The following is a 26,485-nucleotide window of genomic DNA, read 5'->3' as shown; positions in this document are numbered from 1 at the left end:
TGTTATAATTAACCTCTTTCAAAAAAGTACTTTTGCATTCGGTTGATTTTGTTGGGTCATTTTTGTTTCCATTATGTTCAACTCTGATAACTTTTTCAGGTTATTTATTTGTGGTGAATTAGAAAGTTTTGGTCTTGAGATGGGAACTCAAACCTAATAAGAATAAAACTACATGAATGCTACAAATACATAAAATCAGACATTCATACTTATTCAAAAGCATAACCAGAAAGAAAAGAAGAAAAAAAAGTTATCTGGTAATAAATTAATGAGTGCTCAACATACCCACAATAGCGTAGCCTCCTGGCAATATGGGATAGATGGATCCATCAGAGTGAATGCCATCTGGGAACCAGGCTGCCATGCTTTCTCCAACCAGACGACCAAACGCTGCTCCTACAATAGCCAAACCACAGGGACACAGGGATGAAGAAACAAACAGTCAGACCTCGGGTTTCTCCCTACATGTAGAGAAGTAATAAACCTAAATTTCTGTACAATGGAAACTATAAATACTACATTTAACACATTCCATTCTGCAGTGCTGCATCTCCCCTAGGAGAGTTACAACAGGAGTGAAAGGTGTAGATTTAGGTGTAAAATAATTCTGCAAGGCACTGATTGCTACAACTGAGGTACAAAGATAAGACTATAAACCCCATCTGATGGATGTAGGAGGCTTACGTTGGTGGCAGAGGCTGCGCTAGACTTTTTTGTTCTCCATCATTTTGACCGACAACATAAAGCAAAAAAAAAAAAAAAAAAAATCGGTCATGTACTATTTTTATCCATCATATTATAATCATATTAACATCAGCTATTCAGGCGCATTTTAGTTAATATTCACCGTGAATCCAGATCCCATCACAAATTAAGCAGGCAAATGCATCTAGATTTTTCTCCGTAGTGGCAAAAACCACTGACTGAGGCCCCAGTAACTTTTAATAAATTAAATTAAGCGACTTCACTTATATTCATTACTTCACCCGCTGGGGTCTGAATGCACTTCCTCCTGGTCCCCAATCAGCAGAAAAATCTGCGCTAATTCATCAGTCAGTTGGATCTGTCTGATCCAAACAGATCAATTGAACTCTGTGAGTGTTTTATCCTGCGCGGTCCGGTGTGCGCTTTTACCAGGATTATTTTTTTATTTATTTATTTATTTTTGCGTGGTTTCGATTCTCTGAAACGGACAGATGTTATGTCTGCAGCTCCTCCAGAGCGCCGCTCTCCTGTGTAACTTCCACCCAGAAGGCTCCATTTGTTAAAACCGCTGGATGAGTTACTTCCAGCGGTTTTTAATACTTCGCAGCGGCGGAGCCGCGTCCGCAGTGGTTGAGCAGCGGACTAAGCATGTTTCAGTATAATTAACTTCTGCGTCGTCATTTATTCCCTCAAGATAAACTGCCGGCTCCTCATATGGATTAACACAACATTGCATTCTCTTTTGTTTTTTCGGGTCTGTAATGGAGACTTGACTTTAACACGCCTTTTCAACCAAGGTTTTGAATGTGCTTACTAACCAGATGCTCCAAATCGTCCGGTCCATAACTCTTCAACACGCTGTCAGCTCCCGGTCAGAAAGACGCATTTAGTTCAGAGTCCATATGAGATGATATTCAGAAAGGATTTTTTATTAATTGATTTTAGTTGCCTCTGCGATGAAATCTTTGTGTAGAATCTATAAAGTCTGCCCATGTGGACCAGTCAAGGGTGTTAATTAGAACCTGTCAAATGACGGACGGGCTTTAAATTTTCCAGTCGTTTAAAAAAATAACTGGTCAAATACGGAAAATATTCGATTAATGCGACCTCTGGTTGGTGGATTAGAGTCTTAAGGTGGAAAGCCAGCAACAGTGACACATCATGTGCAACTAGACTAAATCTTATAGAAAAAAATTAGGACACCCTATCAAATATTCATCCCTTTAAACAAAAATTTCTGTGTCCAAATATTTCACATTTTGACTCATCTGTACAAAGAACTTTGATCCAAAATTCTTTGTGTCTCATTTTTTCCAACATATTTTTTCCCCTTGTACACCTCTATTAAAGTTAAACTTGAGAATGTATGGTCCTGTGATGTCATCTCAGGCTTTTTGGAAACTTATTTTAGCCTTTTATGGTCTACTTTCAGGGTTATTTTGCTTGGAGAGCAAATATATTCCTCACCACATTTGCATTTTATTACATTGTACAAGAAATCTTTACCATGCTCATATTTCTCAATATTTTCATAGTTGATAATTCACATATGCTGATATCTTAGAAAAACACAGACTATCATTGTGTGTCTTAATGTCTTCACATTTTGCAGACTTTTAACAAAAAGGAGATAGAAATAACAGTTTGGTTTTTTTTTTAATTAGGGGCTGATTAAACTTCCTAAATGACAGCCTAACTTCACCTATTCCAAAAAGACAGACTTGAGCTCACTGTTCTAAAACACACATTGTAAATTGCTCATTACCAATGACAAACACAGGCACGAAGGCTCCACAGGGCACAGGCATGGTGAAGGCCAAGGCAGACATCCAAAACTAAAGAGAAAGAAAAAAAGTGAGATTAAAACATAAAATGAAAGAACAGGGTGGCATTTCAAATAGACACAAAGTCCTATGTAGTGTGTCCAAACATAATAGCTAAGCTGAATCTCGAAACAGCAGATAAGGGGCGGCCATGTGAGGTTTATTGCTGAGGTTAGATTGAACCGTCACATTCATTCTTCATTTGACAAAGACCCTGAAATAAAGCTTGTGTAATGACTGGCCTTCGCCGATTGGCTGACACCACAGCAGGCAAGGGGAAAGGACAGCTAATTAGGCAAGAAAAGGAAAATGTCAGCGCCGACAATGTGTAAGCATTGCTCTATGTGCACATGTATCGGTGGACCTGTGTTAAAAAGTATCAACAGTTTCCAGGTACACAGATGTTACACAAGATACCTCGTTAATATTCATACAAAGCTCCACTCGATCACAGTATCGATCAGTTTTAATATATAATCAGTCATTACATCCTTGACACTGAAATAAGCAAATGCAACTAAGAAGATTGGAATACATAATCAATTGTTAGCCAAAGCTAATATTAGTTTGAGGTTCAACAATGATTGCTTTAAATGTACAAATGGAGCAAAAGGTGGTAGAATCAGTGGTAGAGAAAGTAAACCATATATAAAGGCTACAGTCCTTGATGCAACTGTCCCAGATTTGATTCCCAGCAGCATGACGAGTACTGCATGTCCTGCCCTTCTGTTTCAGCCCTTTTTCCTGTCAAACTACTGATCAATAAAGGCCTCTCTCAACATGCTACCCTGAACAGCAGCAGAAATATAAGTATTTGGGGTAATTTTCATAGTGCTGTGCTGATGACTTAAAGTCAATCCTTAGAGTATATTTATCTCTAAATAAAGTTAGTTTGGTGGACAGGTCAAGTTGATTATTGATGAAATTATTAATATAAAGAAAATGTGAGGACAATGTACCTGACTAATTTTTATGGACATCCAGTCAGGTGTAGGAACTGCTGATCTAAATATCATCCTCTGGCTGGCATAATCAGTTTGAGTCAGTTTTAGGCACAGCTCTGTTCTGTCTGTAGTTTCTTCTGTCTTATGGATTTGTTTTAAACTGGTGAAGTACAACTCAAATAATATTAGATAATACTACATTTTATGGTGACTCAGACTGACACTGCCTACACGATGTTAAAGTTCAGCTAAAAACTGGGCTTTGTAGTATGCTTTACTTAGTGGGAGGACAGACTCATGAATTGTATTTTTAAACAAAGTAAAAATAACAAAACCAAAACTGGTGCTGCATAAGCCATAGCACCGGTTCTTTGTATTTCCACCATGAACTTAGAAGAACTGCAGGTGATGTTTTGTCTACAGTCAGCCTGTGAGATGATCTGAAATTACTCCTCGACTATTTAGGTCAGTTTGGTTTATTAATTCACTTCTTGCTTCAATATGGGGGATGAATTTTTTATTCATCTAAGCCACACAAAATTGAGATGTTGTCGCATTAAACATTTACATGCCCAAAGTGCACCATGTGAATGGGAGTATTATACAAACTATTAGACAAATCTCATTGCTGTATTAATCTCATGGTTTCAAATAGACTTTTTAATTACTCTCATTGCTCCGTCTCTCTCCTTCCTCTCTCCGGACCCTCTGCTCCATCTATAGTTAGCAGTAATTAAGGCCGGCTGCCATGGTGACGTAATGCATCTCCTGCTGCAACCCTGAACTGCTACCGTTTTCACACCTCGAGCAAACACACATATGTGCGTAGGTGTTCACACACCCCCGCAGCACACACCATAACACATACTCTGTGACGAGAATCAAAGCTCCATGCTGCCAGACACACAAACATTTGATTACACTAAATGAGCCTCACGGGGAAAATAAAGCAGACACTGAATTCTTCAGACTCCCTTTTCCATCGTATTGTTGCTCTTCCACCCAGACAGTGAAACACAAATGAGAAAGAGGGAGTATTGAAGGATCTCTGGACTCATAATAAAAGCTTAAACTTAAAGTTGAGGCCATGAGTTCTGTGGAGAGAATCACAGAAGTGCACCAGGGCTCCTGCAGGTGTTTGACATTATCTGACAGCATTAAAAACCCATACTGAGTGGAGAATGTGGCCATCTAAATTATTTGTAATATTCAAGTAACTCAAACTGAGAACAGCTGAATGGGTTTTCTGAAACAATCACTAGGAAATTATTTTAATTAAAGTTCTAAATGTGTGTCATATCTAACCTTTAATGTGCTGATTACTATGAGTCAAAAACTTTACAGTTTTCAATAATCAAAAATGCAATAATCAAACCCCTGAGATTGATTTACAAAACTTTGAAGTCTAGATAAAAATAAATAATAATAATAATAATAATAATAATAATAATAATAATAAAAACATGAAAATGACTATATAACAGAAATATTTCAAAGAAACTGAAGCTTGGAAGCTGAAACACCTAAACACACTGTTAATTCACATGCTACTGGCTGGCGATTGCATTATTTTATTTGCGACTGATTGGCGGAAAAGAGATTAGAAAAACAGTTGAAATTAACTTTCGTGGTAATGCTAAAATGATTTTCACTGCACATTTTAAGGTATTTTTGGAATTTGAACAAAAAAGGCATTTAGTGTTTCTACAGTACGCAAATATTACGAGATTTCAGCTATTTGTGGGTGGCTGTGGTCCTTAAACCACACACACACAGAAAAACAACAGCAGCCTTTTTCTGATACCTGGAAAAGGTTTTTGGTGCATCAAAAAATATTTTTGTCAGATTAATAATTTTTATGGTAATGTGTCAATCTCCACTTTTTCTTGCCACCTACGGTCCAAGTTGGTGTACTTTTGTGAAACTAAAGAGCTTTTAGTTTCACAAAAAAGTTTCACAAGATCATTTCTCAAATGATTGATTTGAGGAATTCAAATCAATCATTTGAATTCCTCTCTCAGACCGCAACCCAACTTCCTCCATTATTATTGTTATTATTATTATAGTCACAGTTCTGATTACAGACGCTCTCAGTGAGTGCCAGCTGGAGACGTCCTCGAAGGAAGCAGGTCCAAGCGAAAAACCATTGGACCAACCCATCGATATAATCTGCCTTATCGTCCCATTTAATTTGACAGATTTGAACATCCTTCTCTCTGAGAAAACCAGTTTGAAAAATGTCAAACACAGACAATATTAACCACTATGAAGAGATGAGGAGGCAAAAAAATAATAATAATTGGAATAAAAGCAGAAAGCACAATGTACACTGATGAAGGCAAAAACTGACAAAATTTGATGAGTCTGGGTTACAGATATATTTTTTGTGGTCCAATAGAACTACACACTACTACTTTTGAGCATAATGGGAATTTTATTTTCATGCTTTAAATTATTTTCTGAACATCTGGGACATGAGTCTGAACAAAGACAAAAGTGGTCCGATCACTGTAGAGAAACTTTAGTGTCAATCTGCACAAAACCTTGTGCACATAAGTATTAATATTAAACGTAACGTTGGGATCGGCCTCCATTAAGCTGAAATCTGTAAAGAGCACCTCGTCTGCATGGTGTAGATGACAGGGTAATATCATCCAGCTGCTTGTTTGCACAGAAAAATCCACTCAAACACAGGTGAACGTGACAAGATGCTGCTGGCTGTGTCGTTTCCATTCCCATAGGACAGCAGTCCTTACCATGGCAACCACTCTGACGTCTGTAAAGTTACAATGGCCTACAAATCCCCTATGGCTCAGGGTTACATCCGAGATAAACTAATGAAAAGATCCCTGTAGGCTGTTAATGTCCCTCCATGTATTTTTAATAAGTCATTGATGGAAAAAGTACCTCGACTAGAGTAATGTCATGTTACAGATTGAATGCTGTTGGTGGTTAAAGCTCCTGCACTGAAGGTTTAAGTCTAGAAACCTTCATGTTTATGAATCATGTTTAGCTTAAAGCTAACATACTGACAGAGCAGCACCATGTGTCAGATGTGTACTTTTTTTAAGCAAATAGGTTGTCAATGGGGAACTTTCTTTAAGATATATGAAGATATTAGAACAATTTTTTTTTAATTACCTCAACTCTGTCTCTCAGCCTCTCGCAGCCTGAACAAACAGTAGAAGCTGCTTCTATTTAAAATAGTTGGCTCTGAGTTGTCTTTAATCAATAGCAGCCTCCACACTCAAGAGTATTAGGAATTTTATGCGATAGTGCTCAGTATGGTGTGATCACCGATCAGGAAGGATCATAATTGAGTTTCTATCCTGTTCAGTTTCATTTGTCTTATGCACATTGAGACAAAGTCAACAATGCAATGAAATGCTTTGCATGAGAAGAACTGTTCAAATGGCTATAAAATAAAGGATTAGTAGCATGCAATGGAAGTAAAAAAATATATATAACTCAATGAATATATAATATTTAAAACTGCAGAAGAAATCTAGCAAACAATACAGTAAGGTATACACTGCAGGACAAAGAAAGTATAGGCAGCATCTCATAGTATTTAACAGGTGATATGTCTTACATGATTATTCCATTAACGTTGAGATGAGTTAAGATAGTAAGGTAGTGACATACATGATAGTCATAAGGTACAGTTATAGACATAACTGTCACAAATGTGGCTTGTACATGTAGTGCAGTATTAATGTTGAGTTTAGTACTCTCAACAATAAACCGTATAACCAGAGGGTTTAGTGACAGTTTGTGGATAATGCTCGTCTTTGAGTCATTTTGTATCTGCTGGCTGGCTCCTGTACCGTAAACTACAGAGTAGCAGTTGGAAAAGTTCTTGTGCTGAATGGGTGCAGTCACCAATCAACTTGGGTTTCCAGTCAATTTCTAGGAATAACATTATCTTACAATAATATTGACTTTGAGAGCAACAAACTAGGATTCATTAAGCTGTCTCCTGTTTTATGATTTCAGCGGAAGACCCGTTCATTATAGATGTTTATAAAGATCTGAGGTGACAACCTGAAAAGGCTGATTTTGAGGATTTGATGCTGTTTGATTTGCATTGATTTTGATCAAGAATCAATACCACAATGATGTATCTACATTGAAATGCTAGTATTTTCCCTAAAATGAGCACCACATACCCGCAGAAGCATCAGTACATGTAGAACATGCGTCATGGGACTAACCAACTCACATGAAGGGAAGAATAAATCATTCTTGAAATATCAAGATTTGTTTTAACCTCTTGCACTCAAGAGAGGGGTAAAATGAATTTCCGCCTGACAAAAACATACAAAAATAAATCAATAATAGCCTCACAGTTATCAGATTAAAATCAGTTGATCATATGTGGGTTAAGCACGACTATTTGTCCTGCCAGGACTAATGCTACACTCAATTACGTTTCCTAACTATTACTGTAACAAATCTTATCCAGCAGAAATGACTCACTCCCCCGGAGGAATCATTAATTTTTAATTTAATCTGATTTAATCGACTCACTGTATGCCTCACAGAAGAGGTCCACGGCCATCAGACATAATTATGAGGATTTCCAACCACAAACTGGATGGAGACTTCAGTAAGCCAAGGTTTTAGTACAAGAAAATAACTCTACAGCATGAAAAGCTTTGATGTTTTAAAACCTTCAAGGAGCAGCCAGAAAACACAGAAGGGATCCTAAATTAAAATCCATTTAGAATATTCCTAATGAACCGCATGAATTTTGAAGATGGCTTTAATAAGACATATTATTTATAGAGCTGCTTCAGGCTTATACTATTTTTGAGGAAGAGGAAGTACGGTAGTTATTGTATTCAGTTCAATTCAATAACGGATATTGCATCTTCAGACGTTGTTGGCAAAGTCTGGACAGGAATGCAAAGTTAGATTTGAGCAGCCGGAAACATGTCTGAAGCAAGACTGTGTTTATATCTACACCATTAGCAGGAACAGTGAACAGTACCAGGAGTCCCAGGACACAACAACCTTAAAAACAAGTTATTCCTCAATCGAGTAATAAAAACAGTCATGAGACAGTTTGTCCGTATCAAGGCATGTCAGACTTAATTTTTTTCTTTTCTTTTTTCTTTTCTTTTAAATTTAAAACTGCAGAAAAACTTTAGGTCAAATCATTGATTTCTTTCTGGTAGCATAGAATGGAGGTGATGTTAAACTTGCCCCTCCCCTATGTTGCTGCACATTGTTGGTCAGCAGGCTGAAAGAAGGCAACTACATATAATTGTTTTTTTCTTCAAAATATATGCAACTGAGGGTTTTTTTTTACTCAAAGTCATGATACTAAAATGTTCTCAACTCATGTCTAATATTGAAATATCTAAATAAAGTTGGAGTGGGTTGGCCAAAAAACTTATGTAAGCAAAATACTGTGGAAGATCCAAAATAGGATATTTGTTTGTAGGAGACAAGCTGGTCTATTAAGAGGACAGGCCAATAGTGGTTTTTCTGTGCAGAGCTGATACAGGTGTAATTTAATTTTTTTTAACAGTCACTATAGCCACATAAGAAAAAAAGCAAAGATTTGCACACATTTTACACTTCTAGATAAAACATTGGATTATTTTTTTAAAAAATGACCATGTTTGTGACACTCTCATTAGTGCTAATGTTTCTATTATTGTTTCTTTCAGTCTTTAAAGCCTAAAGCCTCTCAATAAGTTGCTGTGTGCAAAACTTCATCTTAAACAGATATTTCTACCTTAATGAAGGCAATCTGCGCCCAAGGAAGTGTGACTAAGATTGAATCTGTACTTTAATCCCAAACATGATAATAATATGCTAAGGTCATGTCAAGCAGCAGAACAAGTGATGGCTACAAATGGGTGCTAATGAAAAATAAAACCATTGTGGTTCCCTTTCAGCCACTTGGGTAACACATTCTCAAAATAACTCAGTGTTTGAACAAATGCAATATGGGTAAAACACACTGATAGAACCAAAGCCCTGAAACACATTAAAGGTCTCCCCAATTAGCCTCATGGTAAGACAGAATTCTTAATACCAGTTTTGTGTTTCCTCAAATACTTTAATGTAACCCATTTCAAGCTGTTGGACAAAAACAGCTAAAAGTCACATAGATAATTATTGAAATGTCAAAGTAGTTATGAAACAGTGCAACTATTATGTATCATTAGTGACAGGGCATGTTTGAAATGAGGTCTGTACTTTTTTCCCTTCCAACAGACATTATGTTTTAAAAATAATGAGACCAACTAGATTCTGTATTGAACTTAATAAGGCTGATTAGGCTGGGAAAATTGCCTATATTTGTTTTGACCTCAATGACAAGTGCAATCATAAAACCCTCACTGTGGTTGTGTGTGTTTTTAGACGCCAGTCATTTGACTTTACATTTTTCACTATAATTTGATGAAACATGGATCTGACATTAAGGCTACATAATATGTTGCAAATTTATTCAAATCTATTGTGGTAGGATCTTCTCCTACATGCACTGAAAATCCATAAAGAAAGCATTATATCTATATACTAATTAGGAATGTGAAGGAGAGAAAACTTACATTTATTATCAGACTGCAGAAAGGACCATTGCTAAGTAACTCAATGGTAACATTTACCATTACAAAAACAGATTTTTTTTATATTGAAAGAATTTATGCTTTATTAGATGGACTAAATCATTACAGCTCTTCAACAAATATTGTTTCCAAATAATTTATTTAGTAAAACCAAAAGACTGTTATCTAAGAACATTGCACCAGATATAGCTCGAATTAACTGAATGCTTTTGAAGTAAATGAACAACACTAGAGATTGGAGAATGATCTAGGTTTTAATAAATGTGTTTGTTGTACAATCATGGCCACTGCTGTATTTCAGTTGGTACTTTGTTAAGCGTAAGGTTACACTGTGACTCTGTGACCCTGTTATAAAGTAATAACTTTCCTTGTGTTTGGGCCAGATCGCAGCAGTGTGTCTCCTGTCTTATATATACCTGGTGATTATAGCATTTTATTTGAATTGTTGTGTGCTAGTTGGACAGCGTTTATATTGGTTAAGGGTAAGTTAACCCTTTCATGCATGAATTATGATCCTTTGTGTGAGGATATTTTTTCAATTTTTTTTGTTGACTTTTTTAAGGCATAAAAAAAAGGAAGGAAAAAAATAAAAAAATTTATTTTATCTTTTTTAGGTGATCAATTGTAATTTTCTCCAAATACAAAGTTGTTATTTGAAAAATACATCAGTAGTATTGTTCTTTAGGAGTTATCTGATGTCACAATATTTTTTTACCTTCAAGAGTCGTCTACAGTAGAAGGAGGGACCGGGTCGGTTGGCATGCTTTTTTGTCTGTCGGCCATATTGGATTTAACAAAAATAATTTCTTGCATTTGCAGCTGATGGCCAGTAGTTGATAGTGTATTTTATGATGCATTAGTGTCCACTTCAGTGGTCTGTGTGCATTTATAACATAAAAATCCACAAGAAACACAAGAAAATGGCTTTTAGATAGCTGTACACTGTAGTGACCACTATGCATGAAAGGGTTAAAGCAATCTGAAAAAACACATATCCTCTTCCATTCAATTAGGATGTGGATTTTCATTTTGTTATTTAAGTCAAAGAAAAGTGACCAGAAAAACTGTAAGACTACATGAGTTATCAGGAACTAAAGGGTACAAATGTCAGTGGTATCAGTTATGACGGACCATGGAGGACATTTATACTCAATCAGCTGGAAGCGGTGTATGATCCTGTGTGTAAACCATTTTCAGAGGACAGTGCTTCTTCCCAGGAGCCCCTCCTCGATTCCCACTCCAATTACAGTCCAGTCAGCTCTGTGACACTATAAGGCACACACACTACTGTTTTCAGACACAGACAGCAAAGGACACACACCTGCATTACCTGTTTCACCCTGAGAGCTCATAATAGAACAAGTCTAAAAATAACATTGAATTATTAAGGATGGCAAATTGGTTAGCAACTTTAAGAGTGCACAAAGCTGCTAACCAATGAGCTGAGCTGAAGCTAGCATCTTCACAGTAAGAGCTAACATTTCAATGTCACTGCTTAATCAGGGCAAGTTGCTAGTTGTTAGCAGAGCTGAAGCTTTTGGAGAACTATGCACGTTTTCTATTCATCACTGGAAATAGTGTTTCATAAGTTTCAGCATGAAAAAGGGAGCATCAAGACAAGATGGCTGCCAGGCTGAATAAAAGAACCAGTCATTATAGAGAAGAAGCGGGAGTGAGAGCAATCTCGCCTTTGAAAATCACCAGGGTGAACCCAGCAAAACCAAAGGCTGTAATTAGACCGAGCCATTACAGCCTCGCTTTGCATGTCGAGTCAGGGTGATGGAGATGGAGAGAGGACATTAGTCAGTGCATGGCAACAAGTACATGTTCAACTGCTCAACAAGGTTTGTTCAGGTGCTGTTTTATACCTCATATCCTTTGCAGTGGTGCTTCCAGAAATATTTCACAGGGGTCGATAGATTAATAAATATTTTTGGGTGACGCCACTAAAAAATAAATTGATAATTTTCCCACAGTTGGACAATAAAGGATATTTCTATTTTATTTTAAGTTACAATAGTGTTTTCAATCAGCAGAAAAAGGTGCGTGGAGATAAAGCACCGGGGAATCATGTGAGAAAGTTTACAGACTTTAGTCAAGAGAGGAGGTTCATCATCCAGCCTGACAACAACTCTGAACATACATCTAGGGATAAAATGAAGTGGAATGATAGATGTGTCCATGCTTCAACACAGATGAATTATAGGCTGAATTGCCTCCTTAATATGTCAGAAAGTTCTGCAAAGGCCTGGTAACAACTACGGATGGGAGGAAAACATATTTTTCCTTCTGTGGGAAACTTTGTAGCATCTGGACAGTTTATGATGAATGTGTAAGGTCACGTGCAAAGAGAAAATCACTTGGGTGAGAACCATCATATGCAGGATTTGTGAAAGTGAACGGAAATGTTTTAAAATAGAAGGAACAACATTAGATGTGTAAACCAGAGGTGACAGCTACTGTGTTGTATGCTTCAAACAGGAGGAATGAAGTTTATGTGCAGAGCAGGGGAAGGGAGACTAAATTATTTAGTTTTAGATACTGGCAAAATGAAAGACCTGGAAGCATGAATGGAGGTGGGATGGGGGGCTATAGTCACATCTTAAGACTACAGTTTTGCCTAAAAAATACTTGTAATAACCTATTAGTAAATCAAGGGAACATCTAAAAGACACAGGATACAAGGCTTTTAGCAGTGAATTAGGAGACAAATCATATGTTCAAGTGGACTGAGAAGTTGGACTGACAATCTGCAAAACCTGAAAACTAGAGTTCAGGTCTGAGCTTGAGAAAACACTTGCAACTGTAACTACAACCTAAAGATTCAATATTGAAAGCAAATAAATCCCATTTTTCATTTTATTTGTAAAGCATTCTTAAAGCCATACTTCATTTCTTCATTCTGCACTACTTAATGTTGTTCTGTCATTAAAAAAATCTAGTAAAACACATTGAAGGTTGTGTGACAAAATATGGAAAAAGTTTAAAGGCTATGAATAGTTTTGTGCGGCTCTGTATGTGACACCAACATGAAGAGATTTTTTTTTTTAATTAACCTTGTTCATGCACAGTAAGTAGATTCACAGTGGCTGGATGTCTCCACAGTGAGGAGGAATGATCCTAAAAGGACAACATTTCACTAAAGGACAAACGGAGGATTGGACACAGAAAAAGGGACCTGCTATCGAACATGTTATTAAAAGCTCAATTAAACTTACCTTATTAAAATAATTCAAATCCACTGCTTGCAATTCTCATTCTAAGTTGAACAGACAGAACACTGAGCGAGACATTTCTTATGATAAAACTAAGAAACAGTCGCAGTAAATCAGTTTCTGCCATTACCGCAGTGACATCACATGATCCGTGTCTTTGCTTACATAACTTTGACAGCAGAGCCTTCAGCAAATGTCACATATTCACTTCACTGTGTGGTTTTATCCTAATTTTCCTATACATTGTACTCAGCAGGAGCTGCAAAGAGGATAATCATTTATCTATTGTTACATCCAACAAAGACCTTTAAAATTGCGCCATGAAAATGATTAGCCCCTTTACAGTTTCCTATATTTTTATATTGTACCATGCTTAAATGTTTGGATCATAAATGGAGGGCTGGAATAATTTAATTTGTTTATAGTGTCACCAATCAGTCTTGACAGTGCAAACATTTATGCAAACAGTTGCTGCTGCCACTGCGTTAACAAAGTGCCCTGTGGACTGATGCAGAACTATGGTTGGACCCCAGAGGACAGTGGTTATTAGACTGTGTGCTAACTTCTTTTAATTTTTTTTTACTTCTTTTAAAAAATGTTACTTCTCCAGTTTTATGCACACACTGACACGAGCTGTTATGTGTTAAGCATGTGTGCATCACTGGCAGAGCGATAGGAAAACTTGTTTGCAACCTCGCCACACACGTTGCCGTTGTGTACGGTCTGTTTGTACACACTCTTGTGCAGGCTTTGTCCACTGTATGTTATAAAGGATGATGGCGAAACTTAATTCACTGACTGTGAAGTCTTTCAAGAACAGGAGGTGCAAAAATGCTAATCTTTAAATGTCTGCACCACTGCATAATTGGAATTACAGAAGGAAAACAAGCTACTGTTTGAATTAGCTCACTTCAGCCAGCTGGGTAAAGGAGAAGGAAGAAAGAGAAAATTATAAAAGTGAAATATAACCAACATTATTGGCCTAAAACACTGGTTGTCACCAGGATTTAAAAAACAAAAAAACCTGCTGGCAATAGAAAAAGAACATATTGGTTGACCTCTAGTTTTAAGAGCTTATAGTAAACTTGCTTCTGTGGTTGTAGATGCAATGATTCAAATCCTGTTTTTAGTCACCCGAACATGAACCACATGAACATTCATAGCCCTGCTCTCTTTGTTTCTACACCCACACACACATCTACACTACTTTCTGTGAGTACTTTGTTGGGTGAAATTCAGAACACAAACTCACATGTAGGGTTATGTCCATGTCATGGATAACTATTGATCATAGAACGTTTATTTCTTCTTAATAGCAGCAAAAAATCTAATCGGCGGACAAGAATAAGCATTTTCAGAGATAAGGGATGACCGTGTGACGTGTGGCTTAAACTTATGTTTGTTTTGTCTTTATAACAAAGTTTCTAAAAGAGTATAAGTGAAATCGGACGATGGAAGGTAAGCAAAAGTACTATCGGTGGTCCTATTTACCTTTTTCTTACAAAGTACATTGGACTGGTTTGTTAATATTCACAGTCTCTCCTTTCCAACTCACTAAAATCTAAAGGAGTCAAAGTGTTAATCCTTTAACTCCCCTTACCTGAACAAAAATGGTCTTTTACATTCTGTACCTCAAGTATTCAGACTTTCCAACCTTTCCAGAGCTGTGCAGCTGAGGTGATAGCTGACAGTGATAATCTACTGAATGTTGCAGCTCCTTACATCTCTCCCATGTGTCTCATCACCCGTCACTGGTGAGCTCTGTCATCAGCGCTGTGGGATAATCGAAGACTGCGATCAAGTTACAACAACAGCAGAGAAGAGTTGCTGCTATTCTGCTCCCCAGCTGAGCATAAGGCACAAATGAGTTCAATTCAAATTGCACAGAGACAGACAGTCTGTTCCTATTCCGCTGCTTTTCAACAAGCAGATACGTTTTCATCTCTTGCAGTTGAGACAACATAAAGCATAATAGCTGCTTAGGATATGTTTGGCAAAAAATGCTATTAGAAAATTATTGATTCAAAAAGGTTTCACAGCAGAGATGTCCCAATCCAATCCCAGGTATGGAATTGGGGTCCTACTCACAGAAGCTTTAAATGATCAACGTAAAGTCTCAGATGAAAACCTACTGCTGATACCAACTGTTATGCAGTATGTAATTGCGGCAACCACAGGTAATAAAAACTCCCATTTCTCTCTGCAAAACTAGCAAAAATACACACTCCTCTGGTATTTCCAAAGACCAGACGACTGCCTGAGTGTAATAGTTGTGCAGAAAGCAGCTGAAACACCAATCATTCAATATTAAGACATTAAAAGCATATTTATGAAGCAGGAGAATAACTAATATTGGCGTGTCCTGAATGTCTTTGTTAAGGTAATTTATTAATATACTCACACAATACTAATATGAATGTATATTGATATTTTACAACAATTTAAATCTTGTGATTTTTAAGCAAATTGATACCAATTAAGAATTGACTTTGAAGAGAGTATTACTGTTAACCTATAGAAAGCAGATAAATGGCGTTAATTCGTTCTCTTCTTGTGCTAGTCATAGTTCCCGTCAAAGAAAGGTTGTTTTGCAAAGAATCGGCATCACATGTACTGAATAATAATTACTCAGAAATTACAGCTTCCAAGCTTCAACATGAGAGGTTTAGCTGCAGTGAAGACGGCTTTAGGGTTGTCGCCTCCAGCACAATCCGCTACAGAAGTGTGATACCACCATTGTAAAGCTTCCTCAACTTTATTCCTACCTTCATGATGATGAAGAGGACCAGCGTGACGAAGATGTTGACTTGTGGGTGTTTCCAGGCTTCAGCTTTTCCAAGGTAGTCAAATTCGTCAGGAATTCCCTGTTTTGCCCACGTCTGGTTGTCAAACAAAGTCAGCAGAGACTCCCCCTGAGTCAACTACAAATCACAGGAAATAATAATTTCAAGTCAGAAGCAGGTAGCAGCACTTTTTGCATCAATCGTTTGTAATATAATGACAAATTATGTAGCTTTTTGTGCCATTAAAAAGTGTGTAGTCAGTTTGTAAATCAAAAGCTAAAATACTGATGAGTAAATTGTTAAAATGAAATTGTGATGTGGCAAATTAAAAATGAAGTCTGCCGTATATATCATTTATATATCAGGACAAAAAAAAATACTGTTGGAATTATGTCTCTCGGAACATGGAGAAGGTAACTGTCGGCACAGATCTTTCTTTCAGGGGAAACAAAAGAGAGATAGTTGTACCTGGAAAGAAGAAACTGCCTGTCACTGATATCCTCACATTATTTCTTAATATTTAACCCCAATAGATGTTAAATGTTTCTGGTGAAAATTCTCTAGGTGATCTAATAGTCAATCTTTTGTGGGACGTTAAAAGTACCTATTTTGCCTCAAACGTCTCCTCCAGGACTCAGAACACAAAGTACAAAGTGTTAGCAGTGTCTTTCAAGTTGAATTTGGGATGATTTTCATTTACTTGCTGTTGTTTTTGCTTTTTACTCATGCTCACATCTGCTTGTTTACAGCTATCCATGATTGTTAATGTGACAATTGTGATTTAGAGCATAACTAAAACACATCTTACTGAAGAATTTAGAAAATCTGAGGTTCTGTGGCTAGATTCACAGCAAGTTTTAATGGAAAGACCTCCTCTGAATGTGAGCACAGGAAAAGATGATGAGCTCAAGGTTTTACAAAATGTCACCAGAGATTTAAATTTTACAATATCCATCAGGGATTATGCTGTGACAAAATCATCTGTAACCATACAAAAGTCACATCAGCTTCAGACAGTGTTGGAGATAAAGTTCCCACTGGCAGAGATGATGATGAAGAGTGTGCTGGGAAGACAAAGGGATCACAGATACAAATTTCTGACTGGGTACTCCAAAGAGAGGAGCTTTAAGAGGAGTAAGCCAGCGTGGGCAGAGCTTCAGAAGTCTTCAACACTTTCTTATTTGGAGCCAAGGCAAAGAGAGGGAGTCAAACTGTGTGTGTGTGTGTGTGTATGTCTTTGTGTGTGTGTGTGTGCGTGTGTGTGTGTGTGTGAATACTGAGTGTACAAAGGATGGACAGTCTATTCCTTTTCTAATTCCGATTATTAACCGGATGAAGGGGATAAAATCGAAGAAGGCACAACACATGCTCATGAGTCATCCCTGGAGCAAAAGGACAATATGGCTCGACCATGTCTCTAGTGTACACTGTTGAGTCACTAGCACTCACAGGCACATTTATACACCTTTAAGCATTTATACAGCTTTTCTTTTTTAAGCAGAGGCTTAAAATATATTAAAAAAAACTTTTTTGGTTATTGGACAATTTGAACCTGTCAGCTACAATCATGTCTATCAATCTCTAGCTGTAAACAGAGTAGACTCTTAGAGTCTTCAGCACAGGGATGGGCAACTCTGGGCCATGAGCGCTGGTCTCCTGCAACTTTTAGATGCGTTTCTACTTCAACACACCTGAGTCAAATAATGAGGTCGTTAGCAGGACTCTGGAGAACTTGACTGCACTTAGGAAGTGATTGAGCTATTGGATTCAGGTGTGTTGGACCAGGGAGACATCTAAGAGTTGCAGGACACTGGTCCTCCAGGACCATAATTGGCTACCCCTGCTTTAGCATGTGACTCCTCATCAGTACAAACCAACCAAAGGACCACAAAAGTCTGTTGTAGCAGACTGGATGATCTGCTGGGATTCCTCCACAAAATGCAGCTCTCTTTTAATTAACTTTTTATAAATGTGATTCTTCTTTTAGCTTAATGGACAAACTATCTGATGCTTCCAATCATTCAGGCAACAGAACAGCAGATAAACCTCAAAATGTAACCAGTAAAGTCCTATCTGGTCTACTTTTCATACATGAAAACTGAACCACAAAGAAACTGCACAATATGAATCAGGCATATCCATAATGCATTGCCTGATAACCTCGTGCAAGTCCTGGTTAAGCTTTGTAATGCATCCACGAGGCACTCTCTGTTTCATTTGATCTTCATTCACTGTTAGGATTGACTGTTGAATGCTCTGGAAATTGTTACACATCACTCTACTCATGATGCTACCACTTCAACTCACTGGTCCCTATTCTCCAAATTCCAGTAAAGTGAAAATGCAAAGCAATGCAGTTTATGCAAAAGAGTATTATTTTTGTCATAACTTTTGAAATATGTTGGAACCATACCTCTCCAGCCATAAACTGTCCAAATCCAGGTGGAAATGTCAGTGTTGAAATCAAAAAAGTGACCAGCGCTGGATACAGTAGTCGTCTGAAAGGAAAAAAAAAAAAAGAAATTATAAAAATAAATTTTTTCCATATTTGCATTTCATCACTTATTGAAGAGTAAACATACTGTAAATTCAGTAAGCAGCCATGTTGAAAAAAGAAACCCTTGAGGTCATCATCATCATCATCATAGCGGTTAGATATCACACAAATTTAAAATGTTCAATGATTATCAAGAGATGCATGTTTAGCCGTTACTGTTGGCTTCAAATGAACAGCCCAGAATGTGTCAAAGTGAATAAACAGGTAATACAATTTGTGTTTGTTCATGCCTTCACAATTTTCACTGAAATACAAAAAGTTTGGAAAACGTTATATATAAAAACCATTTATTATTGTATCATAATAAAGTACAATAAAAGAGGTTTTCAGGGGTGTGATCTCGAAATGCCACTTTAAAACTATTGTACAAAATGTTTCCCAGTCGCCATTAGCCTGTGACTTCATCTAATGGTAAGTGTAACTTATTGTCATTGTATGAGTCCTGCATACTGTTTCTGTGATGTGTTAATAGTACAAAAGCAAATTAGTTTCCTAATGGGTTGAAGGAGTTGACTTCTCATCAGGCTTGGCTTAAAAGATGCTTAATCAAAGAAAATGTTTGGAACTCTGGGTTGATTTTACTATTTAATCTTTTTTGAACTTCTCAAAATACAGCAGACTGCTGTATACATTCACAGAGCCCACAAACACATTCTAGTGTGTGACTCATATGAAACAATGCAAAAAACCCGAATCTGGGAGCAGGGTGCATGTTTCTCCTGAGACATCTGTCACATTCTTCACATGTACTCACTTCTTCATGAGGAATTTGTTGATGGTCTTTTGTTTTCTGATGAACTGGACAATCAGTCGGTTCAGGTAGACGAACAAAGCACCACCGAATCCACTGGCAATACTGAAGACAGAGAAACAGGGCAGTTAGTCCCGTTTTCCCTAGTGATGAAGCACTCTGCATGATCAAAGTGAAACTAAATGGAATAAATTAGTTCAAGAGTAAACAAAGCAACGCATCAAGTCTTCTGCACCACCTCCATATGTTGCTCTCAGTGCATTTGGTCACAATAAAAACAATAGGAATGTAATGAGGCTCTAATGCACTGGAGGCGGGTATCAGGAGTAAGTGCAAATGTGATTCAGTGAAGCCACAAAACGAGTACGGGTCAGGGAGGGAGATGATGTGGAGGAGCAGCATTAATGTAAATACAGAAAAGAACGAGAGAAGAATAATAGAAGAAAGACGAAATGGATGAAGAAAATTGCTGGAATTAAAAACAAGAGACTAAAGCTAAGAGTGAGACAGACGGAGCTGAGGAAGTGTGGGGGAGCTGGAGAAAAGCCGAAGGAAAGGTTTATATAAGTACACATTTAAAAGCGCTGTGGGAGACCTCTTTATGGAAGCCAGAAGAGGAGAAAGAAACAGGAAATGAGTGAGAGAGAGAGAGTGTGTGTGTGTGTAATGCTTGCTGCATTATTAATTCCTTCAAATATGTTTGAATAAATAATAACCAGTATGATGAGGTAGTCTTTAACCCCCTGATGAGGCATAAAGAAAACAGCAGGTATGCTTCTGGTCTCCTTTTTTCCTCAAAAATAAACAATGATTTTTGTTGGTCTAATTCCAGTTTTGGGCTAAATTTGTGTTAGGCCTCATAAGGTGCTGATCGAGGAGATGTTAAGGAATGGTGGAGTTGGGTAAAGCTTTCCTTAACCTGTTTATTAATTATCTTTATTGAAACAAAATTCCACAGAGATTCCTTCAAAGGCTCAGGAGGAGAACATGAAACACATATCTTACTGGATCAGAGGAAGAGAAAAAGCTGAGGAAGAGCTCATAAGATGCTACATTCACCTCAACCTTTTAAGAACTTCTCAGACTTGCATTTCACTCAATAGGGTCATTGTACACATAAACTACTCAGGACTACATTCAGTTCATTCTCTCTTGGAAACCTCAAAGCTTCTAAAAAACAAAGTCTGTTGGGAACGTGCTCTCCTCTATTAAGTTCAAATAAGAGCTACATTAAAGCTCATCACTGGGTGCATCCATCTCCATGCGAATGTTGTTCTGTGCGGTAATGAGGTCGAGTTTCACCAAGCGAGCTACTTCTGACGCCTGAAGGTGTAACAAACAGCAAGTGGAATAGGAAGCAACTCTTCAAAGACGTGCCCTTGGCAGCATGCAGCGCAGCACAAACCGGTTCTGGCCTAGTTGACTGAAACAATGACCGACTTTCCCTGCTACATGGATCCTAGTGAGGGGAGATGGACGGATAAGCACTCTGTCCCACTCACATGTCGGCACAGAGAGCAACAAAGTGAAACTGAGACTAAGCATTCTCAGTCTGTAGATGTCCAGGCTGGAATGATTATTTAGAGCAAAAAGCATCAGAGGAAGAGTCAAAGCTGAACAATAAGTCATTTTCTTCAGCAGCACATTACAGCTAATTCAAAAATGGCAAACTCTGAAAAACGGATGGAAGGAAGAGGAAAAACGGAGAGCATATCCCTCCCATCTCCACACCAACTTTTCTTTTTTTTTTTCAGGATTTTCTGTATCATTCACAGCCAGGAAAAGCCCTGAAGCTATGACAGAATAAAATAGGACATCCCTCAGAGAACAGGCAGCTGCTGAACAGGGCTGAATTATCCATGTCAGGAGACTTTTACAGGCCACCCTGAGGAAACACCCTCCAAATGTTACAGCAAGTCAAGATTCTGCCATAACAAATGGGATCACCTGTCACCACTTAAGGAAACCTGCATTTTTGTTGATTTGCTACCTTCTGCACCTTTATGGTTTAAAAATTGATCTTTTGCTGTAAATGACTAGGTACAATTTGTGTTGAACAACAATTTTTTTATCTAGATTGTCAAACTCCATTCCTCAAGGGACGGTATTATACAACTTTTACACACTTTTCTGCTTCATCACACTTGAATCAAACAATTATATGGACCACAGGAAACAACTCTTTAGAACCTGAATGGTAAAACCACCATTTCCTTAACGTCTGCTTAGCAATTATGAGCGACCAAAAAAAATATTTTGGTTATTTTTAACTACTATCCAAGTGCAGAAAACGAGCAGCTACAGGCAATGGGATTTGTGTTTTTTGTTCTTCCAGAATGTGTGATGCTGTCGGTCTGCTTTGCCCTTAAGTCTATCAGTAATCACTGATTGCAAATTGTAGACAACCTAGAGCAGGAGACTGCAACCTTTACAATCAGAAAAGCCATTTTGCCCACAGACCAGCTAAAAAAACACATTTAGAGTTGAAAAGGTTATTTATTTTTGATAAATATCTACTAGGTATTTTCGATTTCTAAGTTTTAACAAAGAAAATCCTTGAACCTTTGCAGAAAGAGAATGGATACAGTTTTCTCCACGGATTGTTGAAATTCATTATTTTCACATAAATATGTGAAAAATATTTTTAAAAAATATATATTTTTGTGAACAAATATTTCACATACTGTTGTGTAAGTTTTTTGTAATTATTTAAAACAATTTTGCAGTTATTAAAAAAACTGTAAAACTCCTAAAACCTACATTTGTTATGCATTTTTAAATGTTAAGAGTCATTGTGGAAGGTTCAAAGAGCCACAGGTTGATGACCTCTGACCTGGGGGAAAACTCACCCAATGACTGCGAAGGCAGGAAGCTCCTGAAGATCAAAGGGAAAATCCAAACGGAAACGGGTTTTGAAAAGTGCCGTGATGGTCTCTGAATAAGCAGAAACATACAAAAAGTTAGAAAATAGAACAAGCCACAACAAAACACACAAAATTGGTAATGTGAGGTCCAAATCGTTGGTTTTAATTGTAGCCGTTCCAGTTTTCTGTGCAGGTACAACTACAGTTCATGCTTTTGTTAACACTTACAATGTGTTTACAGTTAATAGGACAGACAATAGGAACAGTGCTTGGTTCGGCTACGGGAGTAGGGAGAAGTGTAAGTGCATTAATGAACACAGACCAGAAAATAAGTTTAAACTGCCAGCTTATTATTTGTTGAAAAGAAAATAAACAACAATATTACAAACAGTTGACATACAATGACACAAATTTCAGTACAAAATAGTTTTCCTGTTTCTTTCAGAATAATTTATTTAATCCCCGTTTTGAAATTTAAACCTACCGTTGGGTATGAAAGGATGCTATTTATTCAAACCTAGGTTAAAGCTCTATTTAAGTTCAAGGTGATACTGTTAATCTATTTTAATTTACAGTTTATTTTAATATTTTTAAATCTATTTTAGCTTAGTGTTCTTTTTAAAAAGTTATGGCTTATTAATTTCCTGTTTTAACCATTTCTTGTTTCTATTTTAAACCCAACAAACAATTTCATACATACTGTAACAATGACGAAGCTGAAGTTGGTTTCCAATTCCAGCTTCCAATAGCTAAAGGGCGATTCCACTTAATTTTTCACTACCTCCCGCATTTTTAATCAACTCCCATTATTATCGATTTAAAATTCTGTAGCAATTTGAGAAAAAAGTTAATTTAAAAGTCTGAATGTCTAAAAAGGTACTAACCAGTGGTGCAAAAAAATTCAAAATTCAAATGCAGTGTCATGCTAGACTGCACCTAACCCCTTTAAATGTAGTCAAATATATTTATATACAATAAAAGAATAAAATATAGTGGTTTACATTTCCGTGCACTTGAAAATGTTTCATCATATGTCATGTTGCTGAAATATAATATGTTTGTTGTAATTAAGTTCTTGATGTAGCTGAACCTTAAAGGACCTGAACATGTGTTTCCAAACTAATAAATAATAGATAAAATATACTTAACATAAAATTGTGGAGACGTAAACTTCAGTAACATCATATTTAGGTTAAACTTCTTCCAATATTTTACATGTGCACTAATTTTTAATAGTCGGACAAACATTCCTTAAGCAACTTAACTTTTTTTTTTTTTTAAGTTTTAGCAGATGGTGTTTTGCTTTGATTAGAGAAGATGTGTGGGGCAATTATGTACAGCATTAAACTGCTTAGATGTTTAGGTGGTTGGTTAACGGCCTGATATAAATGGAGCTCAATGACATTACCTTCGTCTCTGTTCCAGACAGCCAGCACTCTGAAGATGAAGGCACTGAAGGTAGCTGCAAAGAACCCTCTCCAGTAGTTCCTCACAGCAAAGAATGTGGATGTTACTTCAATACTGAACAACACACCTGCAACACAAGGCAGAGCAATAAATTGTGACATATTTTTCCTACAGACATATCTTAGAACATTATGGGAATAGAAGAGAGTTGTTTAAACAACCCAATTTGGTGTGTAGTGTGAAAACTGCTTCTTTGAGCAAGTCAACCCAGATCTCATATGTTAGATCAGGTAGCTCAATGTGTTTTGAAGTAGGGCTGTTGTAAACGAATATTTTAGTAGTCGAGTAATCTATTGATTATTCTCATGATTAATCGAGTAATCGGATAAAAAAAATTGATCAAATAAAATATTGGTAAATCTAGCATAACACCAGTGTTACTATTGGATATCAACATCAGTCCAATTTTTCATATTTGAGCTTCCCTAACAGTTACTTTTTTGTAGTTTAGAAAATTAACCTGTAAAAATAATAGCTCACTTTCTAAGTTAATCTGAAGAAAATTTATTCAAAAATCTGAAATTCTATTCAATTTAATAATAAAGAGGCAGGCTCACAAATACCCTTATAAAAAATGTCTATACTCCAGCTTTTAGTTTATGTATTCATCTTCGAACGAACGAATGTAAGAGGTAGGAAATAGACCAGGAAACAGACGGTAAGTCCGGGGAAGACCGATAAACGAACGAACGCAATGTGGAGGGGGGGAGGGAGATACCACCGGTAGACCAGGGTAGGAACGTAAGACCCAGTTAGAGAGCAATACGGGATATTTACAGAAAAATGGTTTTAAAAAATTGCGGGAAAGGGGGGTAAAAAACGGTCGTTTCCCTGGCAAAACGGGAGGCTTGGCAGGTGTGCCTTGCCCAGCTTTTGTGTTTATGTTAGCAACGGGATTTGACACCTTCGTTCGTCACACTCAGATGATTTCCGCCATGATGATTTCCGCCTCCCGTTTGTTGAGACCGGGGTTATATGAAATGTATTGTGAGGTTCGTCCGTAAAGCTACATTTACACGGTAAGCATCAACTACTCAGCCGCACGCCGTGTCCGCTCACCTGAATAAATACTCCTCAGCGCTCTTCCCGCTGTTCGGTTTGAACCAGCAGCTCCCGGAGGAGAAAGGCTGCCATACTCCAGGCATCGCTTCAGTCATTTTAAGGATGTCTATTGGTCCCCCGAAAACAACGAAAACCTGGGCATCATCATCAATCAATGAAACCTCCACGAACGAACTTGAAAAATGGACGTTAAGATGATAACACTTAGCTTTCGTCAACAACTCAGAGGCGGAAGTGAGAGCTCCGCGCGACGCAATTAATGTTCCGGCCGGAACACCGTGCGCTAAATAATAAAACATAAATTAACGAAGCTTCGAGGCAGATCAATTTTCCTCGAGGAATTTTAGTAATCGAGGTTCTCGAATCATTCGAGGAATCGTTTCAGCCCCATTTTGAATCATTTTAGATAAAACATTTAGGTCAAATATTTCACAGTGATTTTAACTTTGATACAGAAGTTGGTTCAATAGTAAGAACAAACAAAGTAAAACTTTGAAATTAAGTAGCTATAGCTTGTAAAAGCTTTGAAAAACTGATCTGCTCTTTAAATACATTTCATCAAGTCTATTTTAATTCCTTTACTGTAATTGGAATGATGGCCAACAGTTGTTTTTAAAATGACTTTGAATTAGATTAGTCCAATTAATTCTAATCAAACTTACAGTAAGCAAAACAATTAATTTGTTCTGCAAACTCACCTCCTATGGGGGCAGCAAAGCAGCAGCCCACTCCCACTGCACAGGCTGCCGCAAGCATCTCGATGTTCCTCGACTCATTCTGAAACACAGGTACAGAACGATAAATTTATTTATTTTTTTTTTTAAAACCTAATGAAATGGGAGATGAGTTGTAAATTTAGATAAATATACAATCGACTACAAGTAAAGTTAGTATTTACAAGCATTTAAGGATTATTTTTCTTTAATTTTAGCAAGTCACTGAATTTGTTGACAGGTCACCATTACAGTTAATTACAAACCAATTGCATATCTACAGAAAGGACCAGAAACAGGAGCGTTAAATTGCATCAATTAAAAAAAAAAGTCTTGAGAAGCCTGGCAAAGCCCTGACGGGACCAACAAGACAAAACAGTTCATGTAATATCAGACACATGTAATTCAGTACTTTTCTTACTGAGAATGACTTGATTCCTTTCTTTGGATCCGGAGTTTCAGTGTTAAACATAATAAGCCAGGTGAGTGAAGAACCAAAAACAAAGACAATTCCACCTTTCTGCAGGAGAAAGTGGATCAAGGAGCATTCTGAGAAATTTAGTTTTTTTTTTTCCTTTCTTTGACCTTTTAAATTTACCTACCTTGGTTCCCAGGAGACTGAAGTCCTTCAAGCAGCATTGTAATGTGAAAGAGAGGTTAGAGGCACTTGTATTTCTCACTGTACTGAGGCTTATCCTGCTTTTGCATGTGGTGCTACTTCTGACACACACACACGCGCGGGCACACACCAGCACACACATCTCACATCAGAAAGCAACTAAAGCTTACTCTGACCCAAATATTGATGAATTCAAATATTTTATCTGAGAGAGAAACTCAACTAAAGTGGATGCTGATAAAATAAAACTTCTTTTTATTTTACTGAATATTAGAGAATTGTATGGACTGTTTTGTGCCAAAAAAGACCAAAATTTCTTATGGTGTCCGATAGGTGACCTTTGGTCCCAGCAGTATTGGATAAAACTTGTAAAACTCTTATCATTTTGATAGGAC

General features: G+C 37.2%; 1 protein-coding gene across 1 annotated transcript in view; it reads right to left on the bottom strand.

Annotated features, from left to right (window-relative positions):
- Nucleotides 1-26,485, bottom strand: part of clcn2b (chloride channel, voltage-sensitive 2b) — a 149,998-nt gene that overhangs the window by 55,980 nt on the left and 67,533 nt on the right. The window contains exons 8-15 of the mRNA XM_016676632.1: nucleotides 25,457-25,535; nucleotides 23,638-23,763; nucleotides 22,215-22,299; nucleotides 19,369-19,470; nucleotides 18,471-18,555; nucleotides 16,040-16,195; nucleotides 2,471-2,540; nucleotides 286-396 (exon numbers count right to left, since the gene is read on the bottom strand). Coding sequence (XP_016532118.1) covers nucleotides 286-396; nucleotides 2,471-2,540; nucleotides 16,040-16,195; nucleotides 18,471-18,555; nucleotides 19,369-19,470; nucleotides 22,215-22,299; nucleotides 23,638-23,763; nucleotides 25,457-25,535 — 814 coding nt within the window. The remainder of the gene's footprint in view (nucleotides 1-285; nucleotides 397-2,470; nucleotides 2,541-16,039; nucleotides 16,196-18,470; nucleotides 18,556-19,368; nucleotides 19,471-22,214; nucleotides 22,300-23,637; nucleotides 23,764-25,456; nucleotides 25,536-26,485) is intronic.

The sequence above is a fragment of the Poecilia formosa genome, unplaced genomic scaffold (assembly GCF_000485575.1).
Source record: "Poecilia formosa unplaced genomic scaffold, Poecilia_formosa-5.1.2 Scaffold138, whole genome shotgun sequence".
Taxonomy (NCBI): domain Eukaryota; kingdom Metazoa; phylum Chordata; class Actinopteri; order Cyprinodontiformes; family Poeciliidae; genus Poecilia; species Poecilia formosa.
Note: the sequence above shows the minus strand (reverse complement) of the source record. Positions and strands in the feature narration are given on the sequence as shown.